The sequence below is a fragment of the Microcaecilia unicolor genome, chromosome 3 (genome assembly GCF_901765095.1).
Source record: "Microcaecilia unicolor chromosome 3, aMicUni1.1, whole genome shotgun sequence".
NCBI lineage: Eukaryota > Metazoa > Chordata > Amphibia > Gymnophiona > Siphonopidae > Microcaecilia > Microcaecilia unicolor.
This window is the reverse complement of record NC_044033.1, coordinates 55348650-55374392: the sequence shown is the minus strand read 5'-3', so window position 1 is coordinate 55374392 and position 25743 is coordinate 55348650. Positions and strand designations below refer to the sequence as shown.

The window sequence follows — 25743 nt, the reverse complement described above, 5'->3', positions numbered from 1 at the left end:
CCTTTATTTGTTTCCAAGTTAATGACAACCACTTCAGTCCAGAGCCCTGGGTTAGGGCTTCCCCAGGCAGGGCTGTTCTGCCTCTCTTAGGGTACAAGCCAGCAACACAAAGTCCCTGCCCTTTCTTGAAGGGCTGCAATAGTCCCTTTGAAAATCCCTCCTTTTCAAAGTCAGTAGCAAAATCAGTGCTTGCCTCCAAGCAGGATTTCCCCCTCCTGCCCAAACAAGGTTTTCAGTTTCAACATAGTCTTTCCACAATAATCAGGGTGCAGCTTGGGGAACCAGGCTTGTAACTCTTCCAGCCACCTCCCCCCACAGTCAAGGTTCCCCCCCACAAATAGGTCTGACCAAAAGAAAACAGGCTTCTTTCTTAAAGCAGGTTTTAAATCAAAATAACTTTCAAACAACATAGATTTTCATCTTCAGGTGCTGCCTTCCTCAGGGCTCTCCAGCTCCCATTCCATTCTGCTTTCTTCTCCCTGCTCAGCCTGATTAACTCCCTCTTCCACCCAATCCATCCAATCCTCCTCCTGCTTCTCACCCCACCCTTCCCTATTACAGGTGGGCGGCATGATATACTGATTCCGGGTCCAGGGGAACTGGGCTTCTTCCTTCTCCCTCCCTCTTGTGGTCAGACGGTATATGGCCAGCTTGCCTATCCCCTGGGCTCCCCCTGCTGGGACTGGAAATGCATTCTGGGAGATGTAGTTTGGGGTTTTGCTGCTTCATTTCGTACATCTGGGCTGTAGCCTTGTCACAGCAGACAGAGGCCCCCTCTGACAAGGAGACTGCAAGAAGAGAGGGGCTACCAGAGGGGAGAATGCCAGCCAGACGCCAGTACTCTGAAAATCCAGCACCTAAGCTGAGGAGAAGGTAGTCCACACATCCCAAAATGCCCGAAAGCGGCTCCATGTCGGCCCAGATGGGCCAGCCAGCCAGGCCACCCGGGTTGGCTGGGAGACAGCAGCCACTCACCCCGCGTGCCCTGCTGGTTCCTGGTTCCCAGTCTCCCGGAAGGGAGAATGCCAGGCTCGAAACCGAGCCCTCTAGCCAAAATTCTGAGGACCAGGCCTACCCTTAGTGCTGACACGAAACTACGCACTTGCCAAGCCCACAGGGCGGTCCAAGAACGAGGAACGTCCCCTGGCAAACGCTGCAGCCCGACTCACCGAGCTCCTGAACCAAATCGCTGAAGGTGTACACAAAGAGAAAGGTGCCCCAAAGTGGAAACCTGACCACGCAGGCCTTGGAGGTGGCAACCACCGCCTACGGCCACAGGCAGAACTGACAGCTTGTGGTGAATAACAAAGACATACCCTAGGCCTAAGCCCGAAGAATGTCATACACAGCGTCCACCAGACAGGCAAAACGTGCCTCCAACCAGGCAGCCCAGGGACTGCCCAGGGAAACAGACTGCTGCTGCCACTGCAAACAGGCCCATGCTGCAGCCCTCGACCCAAGACAGCCTGCAATGGGAAAGACAAAGGGCTACCAATAGAAGCCTTTAGCTCCTAATGCAAACACCTCCAAGACGGACTACAAGGTCTGATTCAGCTTCCCATCTAGCAGATTCCGCGAGGCAATGCTGCCAGCAACCAGGAAGGGAAAATTCAAGGTGACTGCAGACAGTGAGTCCAATGTAGGGAACAGAGCTTCTCCTTCTCCCTGCACTAGAGAAAAGAAGTGGGCCATGGTTCTCCCAACCTGCAGACCTGAGTCAAGTGCACTGTACATTGTGGTAAACAAGCTCCAAATGACCATTACATGGGGAACACCTTGGACAAGCCCCTGAGGACCTACGCAAGGCTAGCCACCCGACTCTCCTCCAAATCCTTGCTCAAAGCCCACCTTTTCAATGTCACCTTCGGCACCTAACCACTACACCTCTATTCATGAAATCTTGACTGCCCCAACTTGACATTTCGCCCTTTAGATTGTAAGCTCCTTCGAGCAGGGACTGTCCTTCTATGTTAAACTGTACAGCGCTGCGTAACCCTAGTAGCGCTCTGGAAATGTGTAGTAGTAGTAGTATGGGAAGCGCTGCTAGCGCCACCAAAAACAGGGAGTCAAACTCCCCCCCCCCCTGCTGAAACAGACCGAGCACCCGAGGGTCATCCCCCTCCCCCAGAGGGAGCTCACCCTCCACCAAGGGCTGTGACAGAGGAGACCCCATAGAGCAGCCCAACTGCAGCAAAACAAAACGAAGACTCCACGTGTTATCCGCTGCAAACTCCTGGGAGCCGGCAGGAAAAACCCCATCCCCTGAACCCCAGGAGATGCTAGGGCCACTGGAGAAGGGACTACTTGCACCAACCCAAAATCTGGCAGAGCAAGAGAACAAGCCCAGAAGGGTAGGCTTTTACTCAGGGCCCCCCCCCCTCCCCGAAGAGATCCCTACTGCTACAGCTGTCTGCACAGGCCCTCGCGCTGGCAGAGAACAAAATGGCTGCCATTCCCACCTCCCTCTGAGGCGAAGCGCCGACACGCTGCTCTGGGGACGACAGCTGCAAGAAATGCATTGCTGTGACTAGGGCGCTCTGTGTGCGTGAACCCCAACTCAATCCCTCCACTCAGGAACCGGACTGCATACCATGCAGCAGCACGAGGAGAACCCTGCCTGCTGCAAGATGGGCAGCTCCTCGCACTCCCAGCAGGGGCTGCCATGAATGAAGATTGTCGCAGTGTGGGAAAGCATGTGGCGCACCGCGCTACACACTCGCTTGTCTTTCATTCATTTTTTTTTTTTAACCGGAGCGCAGCACAACTCAACCACAAAGCTTTTTTTTTTTTGTGACCACAGACACAAATTGTTCCCAAGGACGTCCTGAGGCTCAAAGCACAGCAGAGAACACACTACCCTGGGTCCATGCTCCCAGGGGACACAGCCACCCCCCTGTCATGGCAGGGCACAGCACCACCGGCCCGCCAAACTCACTTTGCTGCCTGCACTGTTCCTTATCTTCTGAAGCAGACTGGTTGCTGAGCAGGCTCCTATAAGAACGCAGAACACTCCAGGGGGAAAAGCACGATAGGGACCCAAGCACCACCAGGTATGTCTGCCCACTATGCTCAACTAGAAACCAGTTGACCAACTGGACTAGGAGCAAGGCCTCAGAACCAGAGAAAGTCTGTCCATCCACCTGCTTGGAGATAGAGAATACAGAACTGAGCACCACTACATAGCTCCCTGCTAGCAGCTCAGTATCTTCTATCTCCACCTGCTGATGGACATAAATACCCACTTGTCCTGGAATAGTGGGAACAAACATAATGGAAACCACCTTTCTGTAGTTACAATCAAAGCGGTTTACATATTATATATAGGTAGTTATTTTGTACCTGGGGCAACAGAGGGAAACTTGCCCAGTGTCACAAGCAGCTACAGTGGGAATTGAACCCCGTTACCCTGGATCTCAGGCTGCTGAACTAACCATTGGGCTACTCCTCAACTCTATAGCGTCTCTTCCCTGTCTTTCCCCTCCCCTTCAAGGAAGTCAGAAAAATCTTGTGGGTCCTGTATGCTTACAGTAAAGAGAAAAACCAGGCGTGAAATCCTCTATCACTACTACAGAAGAATAAGGCAACCTGTTACTCCTTTTCATACTTTGCAATAAAGTCCTGAGATTAGAAAATGCTGTACTTGCCAATCTGGTCTATTGCACTCTTCTCTATATCTGCATTGAGTAGCTAATACTTTCATTACCATGGGATTTAAAAGAGCTATGCACCGCTGTCTACCCAAGGTTTTGTACACATTTAGTTCATAAACTCATTTTTACACAGGGTACCATGACAGCGCACAAAATTGTGCGCAAAAACCAAGCTAAAACTATGCATAAAGCCTAGCATAATTAATTGCATTGACCTTCTTGAGAAAGACTACCCCCTTATTTGTTGATGCAAAAAAACATTGACACCTTTTATGTTTTCAGAAGAAAAATTTTGTTGGAGAACAGGTCCCAGAAAGCTGACAAGGCTAGCATTATGGTGACCAAAAGATGTCACTGTGGGGAGAAACCAGGACAAATAAGGAAGCAGAAACCAGTATGGCAGAAGAGCAATGGTTTATTGAGACAACACCTGAAGCAACCATGTTTCAGCAGATGCATGCATCAGGGGCACAAACTCAGGTGAGTCAGAATGAAACTATGTGCATACAGCAGAAATGCATGGATCAGGAACAATTCAGTGCTTGGTGCTTGTGCTTACAAAAATTCCCAGCTCATTCAGAACAAGCAACAAGGGGACTGGCTCTGTTCTCTAGATCTCAAAGAAACCTATATACATGTAATGACATACCAAGAACACACATGCTTCGTAAGTCTTGTGGTAGGATAGCACAATTTTTGGCCTGCTCTCAACCTGAGGACTTTCATCAAGTACTTGGCAGAGGTGACATTATATGGTAAGTCCATGGTATATCATGGGATAATTATATCTCTATGCAACTAATTGCTAACTGTAGCAGTCCAGTGGCTAGAGTATACTTAGCTCATAGTGAATTACTGAAAAGTTTATTCCCGGTTCCTCCTTGCAGACAGTTAATCAAATTCTGTTTCAATCCGAAAGTCTTGTGGTAGGATAGCACAATTTTTGGCCTGCTCTCAACCTTTCGACATGAGGCTTCCTCAAAATGTTCAGCTGTAACTTCAACTGACCAGGTCTTGCCAGTACAAAATTCCACATAAAGCAGTCCCAGTCAATCCTAGTGTTCTCAGTCTTTTGGCACGGTGTTTGGTTGCTGAACTGAGAGAGTTCCTCCGAGGGTGGCTGTCAGTGTGCCATGTCATCAGGTTGGCCTTACTACAGACACTTTTCTCTCCTGATATGGGGAACCCTCAATTGAGGCAATGCAACTTTTATGGTTTCACAGGAAAAAAAAAAATCGCTTGCCTATGAGTTTTCTGGAGTTGTAGGACATAATGCCATTCTTGATTAAAACAAGAGGCAAATACAAAAAAGGTGACCAAAAGATGTCATGGTGTGGAGGAACCAAGACAAACAAGGAAACCAAAATGAGTACAGTAGGTGAGCAATGGTTTATTCAGTCATCAATTTCTGACAACCACATTCTGAGCGGGCACCATCTGGGGAAACACTGAGAACATGCAGCCTGTAACCCTTGATGATGCACAGAACCAAACAGTCCAAAGAGGTATGGGAGTACCACGATGCAAAGAGAGCAAGGTACTGCTGAAAAAAAGTCTGCAGAATGGAGCGGTGATTTTAATAAGATCTTGGGTTTCTCACCTTGGTCCCAAAGGTTTTCTCTGACAAAAGGAGCAAATAACCACTGATGCATAACCTCTCTGAGGCACAAAGCATGAAGCTCAGCTATTTTTCCAAACTCTGATGGAAAGGGCAGAACCCCTATTGAGGTATCAAACTGTCATATGCTAAGCAAACCATACCACATTCTAAAATTCATCCAGTTTGTTTTCAGTCATAGTCTTGTAGTTTCTCAATAATTGAGTGAAGATATTGTACCCACAAAAAGCTGAAATCTATGCAGGCAACAGAATTCAGAAAGAAGGTTATGGCAAAGAGATCCATGCTCAGGGAACCAAAGCATATTACCTCGTTTTTCTGGATCTTCAAAAAGCAGACTCCATGACTACAGATTAGTGTGCCAATTCTGGCTTTCAAAGCTGAAAGCTGGTTACATATTATACTTCAGATGTACTCTTTTACTCAGAGGGCAATGCGGAGGGGAATTTGTAGGCCTAAGAATTTCTGAATAGAAATCATCCAAGTTTGCTTGGGAACATTAAGGTATCTCAGATACACCAACAGGGGGTATTCCGGTTTCAGGTTTCTACTGAAATTCAGTAGACATAGCTTTGGGAATTTTCCTGATGAATGCTAGAAAAAGAGATCCTCAAGAGGCAAAATGTTCCTATTGGCAGAGAAAATAGATTTGACCTAAGACAAAGCAGGTGCTTGAGGTCTGGATATGTGACCCCCAAATCACTCCCCAATCTCAGTAGTACTCACATTCCAATTACCATAAGAGTGACGACTTTTGTGGAGTTCCATGTTGAGTGTCTATACTTCATGGTAATTCATGGCTTCAAAGTCACAGTTTTGATGCTTCAGGTACCAAAGAGCGAGCATGCATGCAGCTATGTCTTGGACATCAAGGGGCCTTTTGGTAACTGCACAGATGAACCTACTTCTTCAGCCCTAAAGAATCTTCTAGGACCAATAGGCTGTAAAGGCCTTGAAGTATGCATCCACTGCTCAGCAAAGGCCCTTATTCTTGCCAGATTGTGCCTTATGCAGGGCAGCCTGAGAAAAGCAAATATGTTTCAGCCTGTTGCGCCATGATTCCCATTCTACAGAGGAGGCGGCGGCAGTCTTCCTCAAAGTTAAGCAATCATTAGTATGAAATTAACTTTGAGGCTTTAGAATCTGTTGACTTCGACAATGCAGTCTTGTGGTTAGATGTCAAATCAGACTCCTCAGGGGCACTAGACTATGTGCAGCCCATGTTACATTATCCTCCCACACATCTTAGAAATTTTTTAATATTATATATAGGTATTCTTTTTGTTATCTACACCTAGAAAAAGTAGGCACATCTTTTATACTGCCTTCTTGCCCGAAAGCTATTAAAGTGATGCACATTCAGTTTCAGTAGGTATTCTTCTGTCCCTGGAGGGCTCACAATCTAAGTTTGCACCAAAAGCAATGGAGAGTGGGCTGCAGTGATATTTGAACCAGGCTCCCTGGTTCTCAGCCTGCTGATCTAATCATTAGGCTATTCCTCTACATCTTACTGTCCGTTATTGACAATTTCACATCACTTAACTCCTGTAACTCTTCTTTAGTCATGGTGCCTCTACTGTATGCTAATTTATCTCATGTATATTAATGACGAATAACCTAAAAACCCTGCTGGATGAGTCCTCCAGGACAAGTCTGAGAACAACTGATCTAAATCTTTTTCATGTACTGCCTCCGACTGGGGTGGAAAAGAGGACAGTATGTTCTTCTGTATAACTAAAGGCTATACAATATATTTACAGTTGAGGAAACTGGTAGTTTCAGAAATAATGACATTAATATGGAGGCACTTGACAAAGATACTTATCTCCTGCCTAGGCCCATTAGGCAAGCGTACTTTTATTTTCTTATTGCCATTTCCTGTGGATGATAAAAATGGGATAATTTGATACCAAAGCCTTGACACGAGTTTAGGACTAGATTTTGATAGCTCTCACTCTTGAATTTGATCTCACTGCATGAAACTCAAGTCAAAAAACAGTTTACAACAAAAAATAAGTTCATAACTAATTCATTTTGTGTTGTATTTTGTTATGATTTATTCTAATCATATAGCAATAAAAATTAATGCACAGTGGCTAAATTTTAAGGTACCTTCCTCCTGCCTCACATTCAGCTTCAAAAAGAAGGACTTTATCTTTCATTTTAACAGTCTGTCAACCAAAAGAGTTGACTTGAACAATTTTGAAGTAGAAGGGTTCCAAGCCAGTTTTCAGTGTTGTTCAGCTTAGAATAGGTTGAAACATGTCTTATGTAACAGTCTGTTTAATGGCTTTAGGAGACATAGGCGTGTTTTCAAAGCACTTAGCTGTACAAAGTTCCATAGGTTACTATGGAACTTTGTAAGGCTAAGTGCTTTGAAAATGAGCCCCATATTATAACAAAATGTTTGAGGTCTAGGCAGTACATACATTGAATGAGACATTTTTATACAGCAAATGATATTTCACTTAAACCCTCTGGTTTTCTCATCAGCCATCAAGATAAATACAGTGCCAGCTAAATTAAGATCATGCATCTTCAAAACAAAAGAAAAATTATTTAACTGAGCAACTCTCTCAACCAACGCTTTTGCTTAATGCACCCATATCACTCTGTGGAAAAAGACAATTGAACAAGCTCTGGGGCACATGACTACTGTGCCAACTGTTCATAAGCAGAAAGATTTTCTAGGCTTTTCTCGTTCAAGCTAGTCAAGGTTCCATTCTGAGAACAAAAATTAACAACCTTAGGCAGGAAAACAAAATATAAATAAAGAAAACTTGCACCAAAATAGTGTGAAAGGGGCCCTTCCAACATAGCTCAGCTGTGGTGGCATTAGTGAGACCCTGTTTCAACAGCAGTCTTACATTTATGTTAACATGGGATTGAAAGAAAGGGACAGTGTTATGAACACAATTTTTAGAATGCCATATTTAATTTGAATAGATGCACATTTGGTGTCAGACCAGTTACCTGTCACTGTTAAAAGGGTCCAATGACTGACAATACGGAGGTACGTTGAACTTAGATGACAGTATTTGACCTGTGCTCCAAATCTGAGGATCCCTTTCTCACCATTTTGGTGGGATTTCTCTTTTATTACTACTAAAGCAATAAACATAACTTTAGGGAACTTCGTGCAGCACATTTAAAAAGCACTGTACCTTTCCATGGCTTTAGCAGTGTAAGGCAAGTGCATTTCAATACTGTGCTCATCTTCATCTGTTGGCAGTGACATGCGCTCAAACATTCCAGTCTTCCATAGTTCTGCATACACTGAAAATATTGCAAACAATAATATTAAAATATAATAATTCAAATGGTACACTACAATGTACCTTCTTGCAAACTTGGCATAATAAAACAAAAGATATTAACTGACAAGATGTGCTCTTTAGGAGTCAGATGTGGTTAAATGTTACTTCAAAATGGCACCAATGACCCTAACAGTAGTCTCACAGTACTACCACTAAGGGTCAAACTGTCATATAAGGGCAAGAAACCTTTATGTATCAGTTTGAACCTTAGCAGTAGTACTGTGAGAGTAGTGCTAGGGTAGCCAGTAACATTTTGAACCCTAGTAACTAGTACTGTAAGTCTACCACTAGGGTCGCCACCACCATTTTGAACCTGGCACGAGAAGAGGCAGGAGCAATGGAGATATTTCTGCCCCATATTCCCTAGGCCCCAGGGACTTCTAAGGTAGGCCCAGGAAGGTTAGAAAGGGAGGGCTCTTCAAAGAGGGAAGGAAGTGATGGTTTTTAACATTTTCCACAGGACAGCCCCAGCCTATTTGTCTAAGTCCAGACTACTATTAAAAATAGAGGTCTTCGTGACAATTTTCAACTTCACTACACCAGTCGGTTAAAGAATAAGACCACTTTTACTGCTAGTCTTTTATATCAAGCACCTGTTATCTGGAATTCAATTCCATTAAATATTTAAGAAGTATTCAAAATTACGTTGAGTTCAGGAAATTTTTTAAAACATTTCTTTTAAAGAACTTTTTAGCTTAACAATCAAGATTTTTTGGTTTTATATTATACTGCTATATGGAATAGCTTTATACCTTGATCTTGTATTGCTCACTCGCAGGGTTTGCCTGCTTTTCTTCTTTACGATCTGCACTAAACCTTTCGGGTAGTTGCAGAATACAAGAACCAATGCTGTAATGTAATGTAAAAAGGATGTGTTTGCAGGGTGGCTTTGGGGGAAGAGGGAGATTATGGCTTTGTGCAGAGTCTCTTTAAAATGTGGCCCATGAGCACAGGGCTGAGAATTAGTAGCCCAATGCTCCCAAGCAGCTGTGTTATTCATGTACTGAGAGAGTGTAACCAACCTGCAGTAAGGCAGCATGGAAGTGACTAGCCTGCAGTGAACTAAGCTGCAATAAAAGCTTGACTTTTACCACACCCTAATAACTACCCAACTATTCTACAAGGAATAGATACACTTTATGTTCTGTATTTTTTAAAGTAACTTTACATTTTCTATTTTGAAGCCTATTTTTTGACTATATTCAATGAAACAGATTTCATAAATCATTCTGATGGTACCTTAATTCACTGTAAGCACACAGAGAGTCATTTTATTTTTATTTTTGTTACATTTGTACCCCGCACTTTCCCACTCATGGCAGGCTCAATGCGGCGGGCAATGGAGGGTTAAGTGACTTGCCCAGAGTCACAAGGAGCTGCCTGTGCCGGGAATCGAACTCAGTTCCTCAGTTCCCCAGGACCAAAGTCCACCACCCTAACCACTAAATTATTTGTCAGGTCTGAAGTCAAAGAATAAATCCTCAACACAGGTACAAAAAAAAACTGGACCTCAGCTTTTCTTTACAAGGTTTATTCTTGGTTATATATTGTAAATTCAATAAATATAAAATTGAAAAACAAAAACAGAATGGGTGTGCTTAGAAGTAAAGAGTCTGGAATAGGATGGTTAGGGAGGATGGGGTGGTATGGAGAACACTAGTTACAGTTAAGAAATGTGCTTCTTCCATTGACAAGCAGGATGGATCAGACACACAAGTAGGTTATTCTGAGGACTGCAAAAGCGAATGTCCATGCCTTTAAAAAAGTATTTGCAGATTAGCAATTCTGCACATAGCACCATTATTCCAAGCTCTGAGCAACTTGATTCAGTTGATAGTTCTGAAAAAGTTGATGTCATGGTCTCTTCTAAACGCATGATCCAGACAATAATGTGATGTGAAAGAGTGCAATGAGGCCTTAGTGGCAGCTCTGCCAATGTCTTGTATGGAAAAGCCCATTAAATAGACTATAAATCACCATGGCCTTGACTTTATACTGAATAGTAACTCCATCTGTATATAACATAAATGAATGCAGTTCAATAACTATCTAGCAATCTTTCACAATGGCAATTCCCAACCAATTTCAATCATGATTTATAAAAAGCAATAGAAATTTACTGTGGGTTGCCATCAGTTTAAGATAAAATATGAAAACTCTCTTGCCATCTAGGATACAAACAGCTTTTTCTCTTAGAAAAGAAATGTGGTTCAGGATTAAAAAAAAGATGGTGAATTTATGGATTGGTTAAAATAAAAAGATACTATCTTTGTAAGAAATTTATGAACACTAAGTGCTATTTTGTTTGGAAAAAAAACTTTGAAATAAGGCAGATGAAATATGAGTGCCTGAAGCTCACAGACTCTTTAAAGCCAATTAATTGAGATTAGAAAAGGTATGTTAAAGGAAAGATGCTTCATAGGAGTTTCAATTGTGTTATAACTATGTTCAGTTCCGGGAGTTGGCAGAAGCCTCACTTGTTTGCCAGAAGGACTTCAAAGGCCCGAGAGCCCAACTGCAGCATCACATCAGGCACAGGACATCTTCCAGGGCCAACTAGCCGCATAAAATCAAGGGCAGCCTATGGAACTGGGAGGCTATTTGGTTTCTTTTTCATGTGGAAGACATTTGTCTTTGGAAGATGCGTTTAGATTTCTCCATGGTCAAATGCAACAACTAGACATTGTGCATTTTTCTTCCTTTCACCCCATGTCTGGACCAACCTGCCACTGTCACTATGTTTTGAATTATCCTTTCAAAATTTTAAGGCCAAACTGAAGGCCTGGCTTTTTGGGCAGGCATTTTGAGACTTACATACATCAGCAGAAACCATTCTATGCTTGGGTCTTTCTTCTGTCTCTATCCTCTTTGTGCGAGTGCTGTCCTGTTTACTACTACTACTATTAAACATTTCTATAGTGCTACTAGACTTACGCAGCGCTGTACAAATCAACATGAAAAGACAGTCCCTGCTCAACAGAGCTTACAATCTAAATTGGACAGACGAACAGACAGCTAGGGGTGGGGAAATTGCAGTGATAGGGGTGATGTGAGGGTGTTGAGTAAGAGAGTCATGGTTAGGAGTCGAAAGCAGTAGCAAAGAGGTGGGCTTTAAGCCTAGACTTGAAGACAGCCAGAGACTGAGCCTGACGTACTGTTTATTAATGGAGTTCCTTTCCTTTTCATATTTTTAGATTGTACACCACTCTGTAATGTCTTGGTAGCTAGTGCGGTTAAGCAAGTTTCAATAAACTATAAGCTATAAAAGTAGGAGAAAAGCATCTTTGACTTCCATATCTGATATTGGCTCAATGGATAAGCATGTTGTGGCCTCTAAAGACATGGAAGCTAGCTCTTTGAATGTGAATGACATTATCAGGCTTAGGGATCTCTAAGTTGTAGGAGTCAACCAATTCCACCTCCCAATATGACCTCCTTATCCAGATCTCTCTCCCCACCCCCAAGCAAGAACCCAGTTATTTCTGCCCCTCCAAGATCTCTTTAACTCCACAGATCTCTCCTCAAGCATTCTCTTCCTTTCCCTGCTCCCCTTCCCCAAGTTCCCTCTCCTTGCCAAGCAATACTACCAGCTTCTTATGTCCCTCTCCCCCTTAATGTGGTCTGTTTCTCCCCACTCCTGCCTCCCCCCCCCCCCCCCACCATGTTGGAAAAAAAATCCCTCCATGTGTTCAATCCCTCGCTTTCCCACTTCATACAAGAACAGCTGATAGCAATGCATAGCAAATAGAAAGAGTTACTGCTTGTCAAGCCGTGTCCTCCTCTGCTGCCCAGTGGCATTTCAACTTTGGAGTTGAACAAGGTTACACGTGATTCAAATCAGCAATCTGACATGTAGCAGAAGATGAAAATGCAGGCCAACAACCAGCCACTCATTCTCTTTGCTATGCAATGCTAAGCACACGTAGCTTGTCCTTGTATGAAATAAAAAGGGAGCAATTGCTGCAGAGCGAGGGGAAAGAGAGAAAGGGGTTGTTTTGGCACAGAGATACGAGGGGGAGAGAGAACAGATGAGGAATTTTTCTGGTATAAAGGAGGGGAGAGGAGCTAAACTATGCCAGTTGCTGCTGTCTGTGTTGCTGTTCTGTGGGAGGTAATGGTGATGGGGCCGCTTGATAACAGTGATTATAATATGATCAGATTTGCTATTAGCTTTGCAGTAAGTATAAACAGGAAATACAATATGTTAGTGTTTAACTTTAAAAAAGGAGACTATGATAAAATGAGAAGAATGGTGAAGAAAAAAAAAAAAAACTTAGAGGAGAGGCTGCGAGGGTCAAAAATTTACATCAGGTGTGGATGCTGTCTAAAAATACCATTCTGGAAGCCCAGGCCAAATATATTCCGTGTATTAGAAAAAGGAAGACCAAACGACAGCCAGCATGGTTAAAAGGTGAGGTGAAGAAAGCTATTAGAGCTTAAAGAAAATCCTTCAGAAAATGGAACCAACTGAAAATAATAAGAAACAGCATAAGGAATGTCAAGTCAAATGCAAAGAGCTGATAAGGAAGGCAAAGAAGGACTTTGAAAAAAAGATTGCATTGGAGGCAAAAACATATAGCAAATCTTTTTTTAGGTATATTAAAAGCAGAAAGCTGGCATAAGAATCGGTTGGACCGCTAGATGACCGAGGGGTGAAAGGGGCGAACAGGGAAGACAAAGCCATAGTGGAGAAATTAAATGAATTCTTTGCTTCAGTCTTCACCGAGGAAGATCTGGGAGAGATACTGGTGCCAGAAATGGTATTCAAAGCTGACGAGCCAGAGAAACTGAATGAAATCTCTACAAACCTGGAGGATTTAATGGGGCAATTTGACAAATTGAAGAGTAGCAAATCTCCTGGACCGGATGATATTCATCCCAGAGTACTGATAGAATTGAAAAATGAACTGACAGAACTATTATTAGTAATATGTAATTTATCTTTAAAATCAAGTGTAGTACCAAAAGATTGGAGGGTAGCCCACGTAACGCCGATATTTAAAAAAGGTTCCAGAGGGGATCCGGGAAATTATAGACCGGTGGACCTGATGTTGCTGCCGGGCAAAATGGTACAGACTATAAAGAACAAAATTACAGAACATATTCAAAAGCATGCATTATTGAGATAAAGTCAACATGGATTTAGTGAAGGGAAATCTTGCCTCACCAATCTATTAAATTTCTTTGAAGGGGTGAACAAACATGTGGATAAAGGTGAGCCGGCTGATATTGTGTATCCGGATTTTCAAAAGGCGTCTGACAAAGTACCTCATGAAAGACTCCAGAAAAAATTGGAGAGTCATGGGATAGGAGGTAGTGTCCTATTGTGGATTAAAAACTGGTTAAAGGCTAGAAAACAGAGAGTAGGGTTAAATGGTCAGTATTCTCAATGGAAAAGGGTAGATAGTGGAGTTCCCCAGGGGTCTGTGCTGGGACCGCTGCTTTTTAACAATATTTATAAATGATCTAGAGATGGGAGAAACTAGTGAGATAATTAAATTTGATGACACAAAATTATTCAGTTGTTAAATCGCGATAGGATTATGAAAAATTATAAGAGGACCTTACAAGACTGGACGTCTAAATGGCAGATGACGTTTAATGTGAGCAAGTGCAAAGTGATGCATGTGGGAAAGAGGAATCTGAACTATAGCTACGTAATGCAAGGTTCCACGTTAGGAGTCACCGACCAAGAAACGGATCTCGGCGTCGTTGTTGATGATACAAACCCTCTAACTCAGTGTGCTGCAGCGGCTAAGAAAGCAAATAGAATGTTAGGTATTATTAGGAATGAAATGGAAAACAAAAGTGAGGAAGTTATAATGCCATTATATCGGTCCATGGTGCGACCGCACCTTGAATATTGTGTTCAAATCTGGTCATCGCATCTCAAAAAAGATATAGTGGAATTAGAAAAGGTACAGAGAAGGGCGACAAAAATGATAAAGGGGATGGGACGACTTTCCCTATGAGGAAAGGATGAAGTGTCTAGGGCTCTTCAGTTTGGAGAAAAGACAGCTGAAGGGAGATATGATAGAGGTCTATAAAATAATGAGTGGAGTGGAAAGGGTAGGCGTGAATTGTTTGTTTACTCTTTCCAAAAATACTAGAACTAGGGGGCATGCGATGAAGCTACAAAGTAGTAAATTTAATATGAATCGGAGAAAATGTTTCTTCACTCAACGTGTAATTAAACTCTGGAATCAGTTGCCAGAGAATGTGTTAAAGGAGGTTAGCTTAGAGGGTTTTTAAAAAGGTCTGGCCGGATTCCTAAATGAAAAGTCCATAGGCCATTATTAAATTGAGTCAGATACAAACATCTTATGACAATAACATAACTATACACTCTTGTTGAAAAATCATCTATGCAATAACACATCTGCCAATAAACATTCCGATCTCCATAACATTTTGGTTGAAATCCCCCCTCCACCCTCCCCCCTCCCCTCCTCTTCTCCCCTACCCTCCCTTCCCCCCCTCCCCAGGTTTAATTTGTTATCCCTACAGCACTCTGTCTCTAATTACCAGATTCATGGCTCTTCAATGAAAGCAGTGTAAGAGTTCTCCCCCATATATCTCGGTACTGACGGTTCCCCAATGAAGCAGCGAATTTGAGTGTTATAAGTACCCAATTGGCCAATTCCACCATGCAGTTCTTCCACAGTTCAAGGGACGGGAGCTCTGCGTCAACCCACCCTCTTAACACACATTTCTTGAGTAGGATCATCGCCAGTAGAACAAATTTGCACTGAGCGGCTCCCAACCCCTGCTCTCTGAGTGATTCCCCACATCCCATCAAGGTGATCGAATACTTCCACTCCACTGTGCGCTGCAAGATATCTTCAACCAGCCCACAATGTGTGTAGTAACGGGCATTCCATGAAGGAATGTAGAAATGTGCCCACACTCCCCTTACATTTGTTACACATTTCATCCTCCCACATCCCCAAAGCCTTCCCCCTTACTTTAGTGATATGTACCCTGTAAAGAATTCTGTACTGTATGTCTTGTAGTGATCCATTCGGGGTTATCTTACCCAGGTTTCTAAAGACTGTGCCCACGCGTTCCACTGTTATCTCTTCTACTACATCCTTGCTCCATACTTCCGCTAAGTGTGACATATGGGGCGCCTTTTGACGCTCTCTGATCACTTGATGCCACCCTGCCAATCTATTGCAAGATAGGGTTGTCTGCATAAAAATGTGGTCTAGTTGTGTGAAGTGAACTATGGCCTGACTCCTGCGCTCCACACTCAGCACATAATCTCGCACTTGTCAGTATGCAAAGAATTGGGAGCCAGAGATCTGCAGCTCATTTGTTACCGTTTCAAAGATTGGAAATGCGTCTTCCCCCCCTTTCCTGAATTGACCTATAAATCTACAGCCTTTATCTCGCCAGTCACAAAACACCGACACTCCCATCCCTGTAAGGAAAGCCATGTTCCCCACTAGCGGTAGAAATGGGCTAGCCCCCATATCTGCTCCCCCATCTCCAGGCCATTTGCAGAGCCACCACATATGGGTTTTCCACTTTCTTTCTGGCCCCTTGCACTACCTATGACTCAAACAGTAAAAGGGTCATGCGGGCTACACCAACTCTCCCAGAATCCGGGAAGGGCGTAAAACCCCCTCCCCGAGATCAACTCATGAATCCACCGCATCAATGCCGCTATGTTATACCTCCTCAGGTCTGGAAGCCTAAGACCTCCCTGCGCTCTACCCTGCACGAGCTTGGCAAAGGCTATCCAGGGGCGTTTCACATGCCAAATGAAGGTGCCTACAATACTTCTGTACATTCTTTCTTCCGATTTTCTCACCCACAACGGAAGCATTTGTAATGGATATAATAATTTAGGCAGTATTACAATTTTATCCAAGGCTATCCTTCCCATAAAATTTAATGGCAAGTCTTTCCATTTTTGACATACCTTTTTTTACCTCTTCTATACGGTCTATCATGTTTCTTTTACATACCCATGCCTGGTCCGCACTAAGGTGAACCCCTAAATATCTAATACCTTCCTTGGCCCATTGCAATGGGAAATTCTGCGACGCTCTGAAAAAGACACGGATCACTAACAGGCAATGCCTCTGACTTTTCAAAATTTATACTGAGACCCGAAAATTCCCCAAATATTTGAATAATGTTCATCGCCAAAGGCAATGTTCGGGATGCCTCATCCATCAGCTACAACATATCATCTGCAAACAGACTGATCTTGTGTTCCTCTCTCCCCACTTTTAATCCTTTCAATCTCGACTCCTGCCTTATTCTTGCTGCCAGCGGTTCCAGCGTAAGAATACACAATAAAGGCGACAGCGGGCAGCCCTGCCTGGTTCCACCCCCCAAAGAAAACATTTCAGTCAAGGAATCATTAATGATAATCTGGGCTGTCGGTGAGCAATACAAAGCCCGAATCCAGCCAAGAAACTCACCTCGAATGCCAAAACGTCCCAATATCCAAAACATATACCTCCAAACCACTTTAAAGGCTTTTTCTGCATCCAGGCTAGCTAAGATAGCATCCCCAGCCCTCCTTCTCCCCTCCAGCAAGATTCAACTCACTTTCAGAATATTGGCCGATGCAAATCTCCCCTTAACAAATCCCACCTGATCGGAGTGGACAAGACAGGGAACCACTTGCCCCAACTGGTCCGCCAGCACTGCCGCCAATATCTTTACATCTTGATTCAGCAGTGAGATAGGCCTATATGAACCCACCAGCTCTTCATCCTTTCCGGGCTTAGGGAGCACCACTATATGTGCACGATGGAGCACCGATCCCATAGTGCCCGCCTCCCGAACTTCATCACACCTAGATATGAATGGCGCTACTATCAAGTCCTGACGGATTTTATAATATTCCATCGCCAGCCCATCTGGGCCCGGCACCTTTGCCAGCTAATCGCTTGATGACTCGCTGGACCTCCTTCCCTTGAATGGGCGCATTCAGCATCCTCTGCTTCTCGTCTGACAAAGTGGGTAACCCCATGCCCACGAGGAACTCTGTACATTTATCCTCCGAGAAAGAGCCCTCTTTATATAATGACGAGTAATAGTCCACAAACTCCCTTTGGATATCTTTTAGCGTTGTACTGACCTCCCCCCCCCCCCCCCCCCCCACCTCTTATTTTGCTTATGAATTTCCTCGCTGACTTCTGTTTCACTAAGCATGCCAACAGTTTGCCCATTTTGTTTCCCCACTGGTGTAATTTATATTTATATAACTTAATATTATAAAGCGCCTCCTCATCCACAGTCTCCTGTATTTCTTTCCTACACTCCATGTATGCCTTTCTATTACTCTCGGAAGCCCAATGAGAGCCCTGCAAGCCTCTCTCAGTCTCATTGTAACAGCTTTTATTTTCTTTCCGTGGTTTTTATTCTGAGAGGCAACATATGAGATAATTTTCCTGTGCAGCACTGCCTTTGCGGCCTCCCAGAATATTCTCGGGCTCACCGAATGCTCATCATTGTCCATTATATAATCCAACCAGCAACTCCTCAAGTACAAAACAACTCCCTACTCTGGTATAGCGCCGGGTTCATTCGCCAGCGAGCCAGTCCTTCCCTGTTCCCCCAAGTCAACTCCATCCACACTGGTGCGTGATCAGATACATCTGGCTCCCCAATTCCTGTTCGAACTGCCACCAAACTCACTGAGTGAGATACTAGCAGGTAGTCAAGGCGAGAGTGGGCTCCATGTGGATGAGAGAAAAAAGTGTAATCAGCTTCCTCCAGATGCTGATGTTGCCATATGTCCACCAAGTCTAAGCCCCTCGTTACCAAATTCACCCCTCTATCATCATGATCTTTTCCTGCTTTCCTTGGTTGTTTACAATCTATTGATGGATCACTTGTTATATTGAAGTCCCCCCCCCCTATAATTAGCTAGTAGTTGTCAAACGTTACCAATTTGGCTGCCAGCAAGGTGAAAAATTTGTGATTATAAACATTAGGCGCATATACACTGCATAACCACACCTTTATTCCCTGCAATTCTCCTGCCACTATGAGAAACCGCCCTTCTGGATCTTGATACATTTTGTGTAGGTCAAATGCTAAGGTTTTTCTGACCAATATGGCTACCCCCCGTTGTCTCCCATTATAGGATGCAAAAAATATGTCTCCTACCCAATCCCTTTTCAATTTGAGGTGCTCTAATCTACTTAAATGGGTTTCCTGTATCATAGCCACATCAGCTTTCTGTCGTTTTAAGTGCTTGTAAGATTTTAGTTCGCTTTATTGGGGAATGCACTCCATCGACGTTCAATGTCACTATCTTTAGATTAGCCATTTGGTTCATTGTGCAACCAGACTGAATAAGAATCCCTTTTACCTTCTGGGCGCCTCCCAGCTGAGCCCCCAGAACCCTTACAAGCTCCTCCATCCTCGATTATCTTATTGTGTCCAATCTCCCTCTTCTCTTACCCTCTTGCCTCTCACACTGCCCCCGTGCTGTCCAACTGAGCGACCCATATACTCCCTTTCCTCCCTCCCTCTTCCCCCACTCTCCCCTCCCCCCTTGCTCCCCCGGTAATTCCTGCCCCACTAATTCACACATACCCCTTAGCCATGCCAGATTTCAACACCTATACCCCCCTTTCACACCACCAACTCTCCCGGTCTCCTTCTCTCGCTCCCTTTCCTTCCCCCCCCCCCCCCCCCACACATTTATGATTCCCCAACAAGCCTCACTACTAACGATGTGAGAAACATAAATCTATAACTAAGCAGATACGTACACATCAGAATAAAGAACATCTGGCTGGAAGCTCGAATGACCCTCCAACTCTCAAAAACTTGTGATAATGAAACACTGTAGTTTATGGCTAGGGATCTCCAAGTTCCACCTGGCGAACTTGCCTCCGGGACGCTCCAGCAAGTTATATACATCCACCTTCCTCCATCTGCAGTTTTAATATTCACAGTCCCACAGCTAAAGTCATTTACTCCTCTTCCAGCCTCCGCCACTCCTGCTGACAAGTCATGCAGAACATCTCGATCCCAGACATTTCCTCCTACTGCACATTGCCATATGTAACTGTTCCATCCTACAGCTCCTCTCATTCAGATTAGTCACAAACGCTTCCAACTCTGCCGATTCACTAAAATATAAAGTTTTGTTCTCATGCATTACCCGTACCTTCGCTGGGTATAGTAGAGCGAACCGGACTCCCTTGTTGTACAATCTTTTACAGTGTTGTCCCATTAGTTTCCGTTGATCTGACACTATGACCGAGTAATCCTAAAAAAGCATGATTTTCTCTCTTTCATATTCGAGGCCAGGTTTACTTCTTTATGCCTGCAAGATTGCTTCTTTGTCCATATAGTTTAACAGTTTTGCCAGTACTTGTCTTGGCCTACTCTCATTAGCTCGTACCGCTCCCACTCTGTGTGCTCTTTCCACTTGCAGTGTTTTTCCACCTAAGTCCAGACCCAATTCTTTGGGAAGCCACTGCTCCACGAATGTCTCGAGTTCCATCGCTTTTACTGACTCGGGGATGCCCACGATCCTGAGATTGTTACGCCTGCTGCGACTTTCAAGATCGTCCGCTTTCTGCGTCAGCTGCTCGCATTTTCGTTCGAGCGCTGCTATCTTTTCGCACATGCCTACAGCCGCATCTTCACACTGCGACACTCTGTCCTCCACGTGCAGCAGGCGGGCGCTTTGGCGCTCAAGCGCCTCGCGGATCTGATCTACAGACAACTGAAGTTTTGACAGTTTTTCTTCCAACATCGCTGAGATTTGCTGCGCCAGTTCCCTCACCAGCTCTGACGGTATCGATCCCACCATCTGCGTCTCAGGAACCGCCGCCATCTTGGGCTGCACAGTACAGGTACTCTTCTTCCCCTGCGGGGACTTAGCGGGCATACCCTCCTTTTTGCCCAGCAGAGAGAGCCCCTCGATCGCTCTTTGTCTAGCTCTCACCTTCCGATTTCTTAATCTTCTTATCTGGGGATCACCTCAGGGGGAATCGTGGGTAATTTGACTGATTTTGATGCTTTCGGACCCCCCTCCACGCCATGTGCATCTAACTAGCATAAAAACAAAAAAACATAAATCTTCAATAGTATGTTGTTTAGAAAGCCATTGCTGCACAAGTGGTGCTGAAAGAACCTATTTGTTGATACAACTGCGATGCTCCATCATTTTGGTTCTAACCATTCTATTAGTTTTCCCTATATACAGAAGTTTGAAAGGACATTCAGTTATATAGATGACATTATTTGTATTGCAGTTGCTGGTAAAGTTCAATTGGTATATCTGCCCTGATGTTGGATGTGTAAACTCTAAAATTGTGAGAGTGTTTACACACAACACCTACCACAGTTTGAGAATAATGTTCCCAATAACTTGAGACAAAAAAGACAATTTCAATGTACAAACTATATCCAGTGGCATTTTGTTGTTTCTTCCAGTCTTCAAAAGCTCATCTCGAGGCTGGACTGCAGCCCTAGAGTAACCCTGATAAATGAATGAAATAGGGTACCCCCTGTGTTTAAAACACCTTACTAATACTTTGGATTGGGATACAAAATCAGCTGCTTCTGAATGCAGTCTTTTGAGCCTCTAATAAGTGGACCCAACATGGGCCGTGTTTCGGTGTGTATACGCCTGCTTCCGGGGTCAATATAAGAAAGGCATTCTTGAAAAACAGAAATATAAAACAGTGTTCTCAAATCATCCAAACACAAATGTAAAGAAAGCATCTGGAAGAACCGAAGCACCAAAACCTCAATGGTCAGCTAAGATGCGGGAAATAAATCCAGCAAAAACTGTGAAAGCAGCAGTGGCAAATCAAAGTGTCTAGAGTAGTCATAGTTTCCAAACAAAACCGCCACTCTTGAAGGCCCCATTGTGCTTTTATTTTATTGTTAATATTGGATCACACAATACGGTGATCAATGGATATCATATGATTATCCACTGAAACATCAGAAATATAAGCACTAGGTCTAGTATGGCCCCATGGCACATGGGTTTCATTACCAACTGCTAGAATAGTGCTCCTTGTAGACAATTCAGGATCCTACTTCTAGAGCGTTGGGGTGTCCCTGTTGCGTGATCAACATCTGGCAAATAAATTCCCCTATTAGTAGTACTTCCACTTTAAGAGCTATGTTGTGTATGTCTTCAGTCATTTGAGAGGGGAAATTATCAACGTGGGCTACCATTAAGACAGGTTATTTTACCACAACTCGTGGTATTGTAGCACTGATCCCATTTTATGCAATGAGATCTAGTTACTAATAACTGTATTAATGGTAGCTCATGTTGACAGCTTCCCCTTTAAGTAGTGAGGTCAATTTTTTTTTTTTTTTGGAGGCAGAAACAAAAGGGGAGGGGGGAAACAAGAACTTTTTAAAAACCATATGTGGCTATGTTCTGGTGCAAATCTGATAGAGAAAAAAAAAAGATGAATTCTTTATGTAAGATTTTTGGCTCACGCAAGCTATGCCTAAACCCAACCTAAACCACACTCCACTCAAATCTCTGTCTCCCGGTAATCTCTATGTGTATATAACTGCTTTTTCTGAAATCACCATTTACTCATGTATGTGATCTACATGTGTAAAAGTGTTATTTGCATGTGGAAATGTTTTTAAATGGAGGCCAAAATAGATGTTCTAGCATGAAAAGACAGGCCTTTCAACCTAAGGTAGATCTCGATCACAGAAATCCAGAAGCATGAAAAATGTCGGCTAATATCCTGTCCATCCATACCATCTGCTATCCTTTCCTCTCCCTTAGGGATGCTATATGCTTATCCCATGCTTTCTTGAATTCAGATACAGTTGTCATCTCCACCACCTATACAAGTAGGTTGTTCCACACATTCACCACCCCTTCCATAAAGAAGTATTTTCTTAAATAACTTGAGTCTATCCCCTTTCACCATGTCCCCTCATTCCAGAGCTTCACTTCAGTCAAGAGACTTGCCTCCTGTGCATTTGTGTCACAGAGGTTATTTAAACTCTATTATACCTGCACTCTGCTGCCTTTCTTCTTCTCAGAAGTAATACGTGCTATCTTAACTAGACAATAATAAGGATGTGCATTCATTTGAAATGAAATGAGAAATATCAACAGCATTTCCCATTATTTGCATTATTTTCTACCTGTAAAGACAACAAAAAAAAGTTCATGTAGTTAAGAGAGTACACTCTTCCAAAAGAGGGCATACTAATGATAATGCTTGTGTAATGAAAAAATTTTATAAACCCAACAAAATGAACATTTCTGGAAATTTCAAGGGAAAACAGAAAATGAAAAATTCTGGAATGCATACCCCTAGATAATGCCACATTCAAAAATACAAGCCCGTTAACAACATAAAATTTGTTATATTACGTCAGACTAAAGGTCTCCGACATGACCAATCCAGGTCACAAGTAGCTGACAGGATCCCAAGGAGTAGATCAATTTCTTGCTGCTCACACCCAAAGATATACTGTAGACTTCATACATCTGCATGACTAATATTGGTTTATATACTTTTCCTTCAGGAGCTCAAACTCTTTTTAAAAACTTTTCTACTGTCTAATTACCACAAAACATTTTCCAGCAACAAATTCTACTGGTTGATTGTGCGTTGACTAAGAATTGCTTTCTCTAATTTGCTTTTTTTTTTTTTTTTTTTTTTTTTTTTTAACAATTTTAACAAATTTTCAAGAACACTTTTGATCAGAAAAATATAAACACAAAGAAATTAAGAGATATACAATAATAACCACTAATAATTACATATTAAAAAATGAAAACTGTATTACTAAAAGAATTATAATAGGAAATTTAAATTCAATTACTTTTACCTTAAATCCACTATAGGGAGCTAGGAGACAAACCACAATTCAAGTGGAAACAATCTAAAGAATGGTAAGGAAGATAAGTACCAAGCAAATTATAGTTTATTACAAAGTAGATGTTGAAGGCACAACCAAAGGAGGGGGAGGAGTAACTAGTAGCTTAGGCCATGATGCTCAAACTCTGGCGCTATTCCGAACAGTGCTGTAAAAATACCGCCGGAACAGTGCAGAAGAACATCCCCCTAATGCTCAACACTGAGATGCAAATACAGGTGTGCTCATAGCGTTGCACACTAGGATGCTTGGCGGGAGGACTGTGCTTGGCACATGTGCAGAACAGTTTCATGGTAAGCTCAGCTCCTGTGCATATGCGCCTGGTAAAATCCAAACGTGAAGTATACATTGGCGTCTGTTTTCTGCAGCTTAAATATAAGTGGGTTTTTTGGGGGGGTTTTTTTTTTTTAGCTTGGATGCTTATATTTAGACACAGAAAAACAGATGCCAATGTGTGCTTTCACTGGGCGTTTTTATTTTATTTTTTTTAAAGAGTGGATGCTTTAACTTTAGAAACAGAAAACAAGACGCCAATGTGTGCTTTCGAATGGGGCTGCTGTTTCTCATGACCAACGCTTAAGGGCTTGCAGAGACTTCCTTCTGCTTCCAAACGCAATCAAAACTGGCAGATTTTGCAGAAAGAATGATGAGAGAAGCATGAGAATCATGGGAAATCCTCATCCAACAACCTAACATCGGCTCCAACTTGGCATTTCTTGCAGTGGTAAGGCAGTTTTGTTTTGGGCACTCTTTTCTGAGCTTTGGAGAGGAATACAAAATGACCTCATTAACATGAGCTTGACTACAATGGCACGCTATCTGTGCTAGTGCCTGTGCGCTAGTTGCTTCCTGTGCTACACCTCTCTGAACATTCTGCGCTGGTAAATGCGGGTGCTAGTAAGGCACTAATGGCCTCTAGCACCCGTGTTCACTTTTGAGCATCAGGGCCTTAAGAGTCCAAAAAGGATGCTAAATGTGTAGATTCAAAAAATATATATATTTTGTTTTGTTGATTGTAGCTTCATCACACATTTACATGGAAAATTAAGCCAAAACAGTCTTCCTAACTGCAACACTCTTGGACGCAATTTCAGGAAAGACTGACATCTCCAATGAGTCTGCCTAGAGATGTCAGGAAAATCCCTAATCTTATGATTCAACCACATTTCCAGTCAACGATGAAAGAACATTTTCAAAATCCAACACGATCAGGCTTTAAGACAAAATCTACTATCAATTTAGCAGTTTGCGTACCTAAGTTTTCATCTTCAATTGTCCGAGTCAAATGCCCCCCCTGGACACCTTGACCTCTTCCTGGATAAAAATTCCTACTCACAGTCTGAGCCCACTGGCTATGTCTATTGTCAATACAAGTCTTATTCTGGCACAGTGCCATCACCATGGAAAAAAGAGATAAAGTTTGTCCCATTCTGAAGAAACCCTCTTTGAATCCCCTCAATTTCAAGCCAGTTTCTATCCATGCTTTTATCAAAACTCACAAAAAACTGGACACATTGAGGATACTCATGTACTACACCTACAGAAGGAGTACAGGCCTTGTCTCAATACTGTGGCCATCATGGCCGCCTTGCTTAACCTTCACTGTGCCTTTGATGATGGCAAAGTGTCTCTTGCAGTATCATTTGATTTCACTGCGGCTTTTGACCTAGCGGACTATGCCCTCTTTCTCTCTAGACTTTCACAGACTTGAGTTGCAGGATTGTCCTACACTGGTTTACTGCTTTTTTTTGTCCCACAGATCATTTTCAGTGATACTACCCACCTGCTTCTTTCTCAGTGCCTTGTGGAGTCTCTCAGGGTTCAATATTGGCCACCTCCCTTTTTAACATTTTCCTAAGTCCTTTAGCAACACTCATTCAGAATGATTCGGACGATATTAACTTGTGTGCTTTCCAAACCTGTCTGAATTCTGTAGCATACTGGCTTGCCAGTCACCGTCAGATTCTTTATCTTTCAAAAACCACTATCTAGTTCACTAGTCACATTTCTCAACCATCATTTGGCCCGTTGATTTCCATTAACCCTATTCTCTTGGTGAACTCCTTTAAATATCTTTGCATAGATCTGGATTACCAGTTGTCCCTTTCAAAGGCAGGTCTCAGCTGTAGCAAGATCTTGCTTTATGGCTCTACATGGCAGCAATGGTCTGTTCATTATCTCTTAGCAAAAGAAAAAAAAAAAAAAAAAAAAGAGTAAGGCAGGACCAATGGTCATCCATTAAAGGAGCCAATCCCAGAGAGCAAGGTAAACAAAATCCAAAATTTATTGTCCA

General features: G+C 43.0%; 1 protein-coding gene across 1 annotated transcript in view; it reads right to left on the bottom strand.

The window, feature by feature from the left end:
- Positions 1-25743, bottom strand: part of MEMO1 (mediator of cell motility 1) — a 178324-nt gene that overhangs the window by 100841 nt on the left and 51740 nt on the right. Inside the window, exon 5 of the mRNA XM_030195949.1 lies at positions 8433-8544. Coding sequence (XP_030051809.1) covers positions 8433-8544 — 112 coding nt within the window. The remainder of the gene's footprint in view (positions 1-8432; positions 8545-25743) is intronic.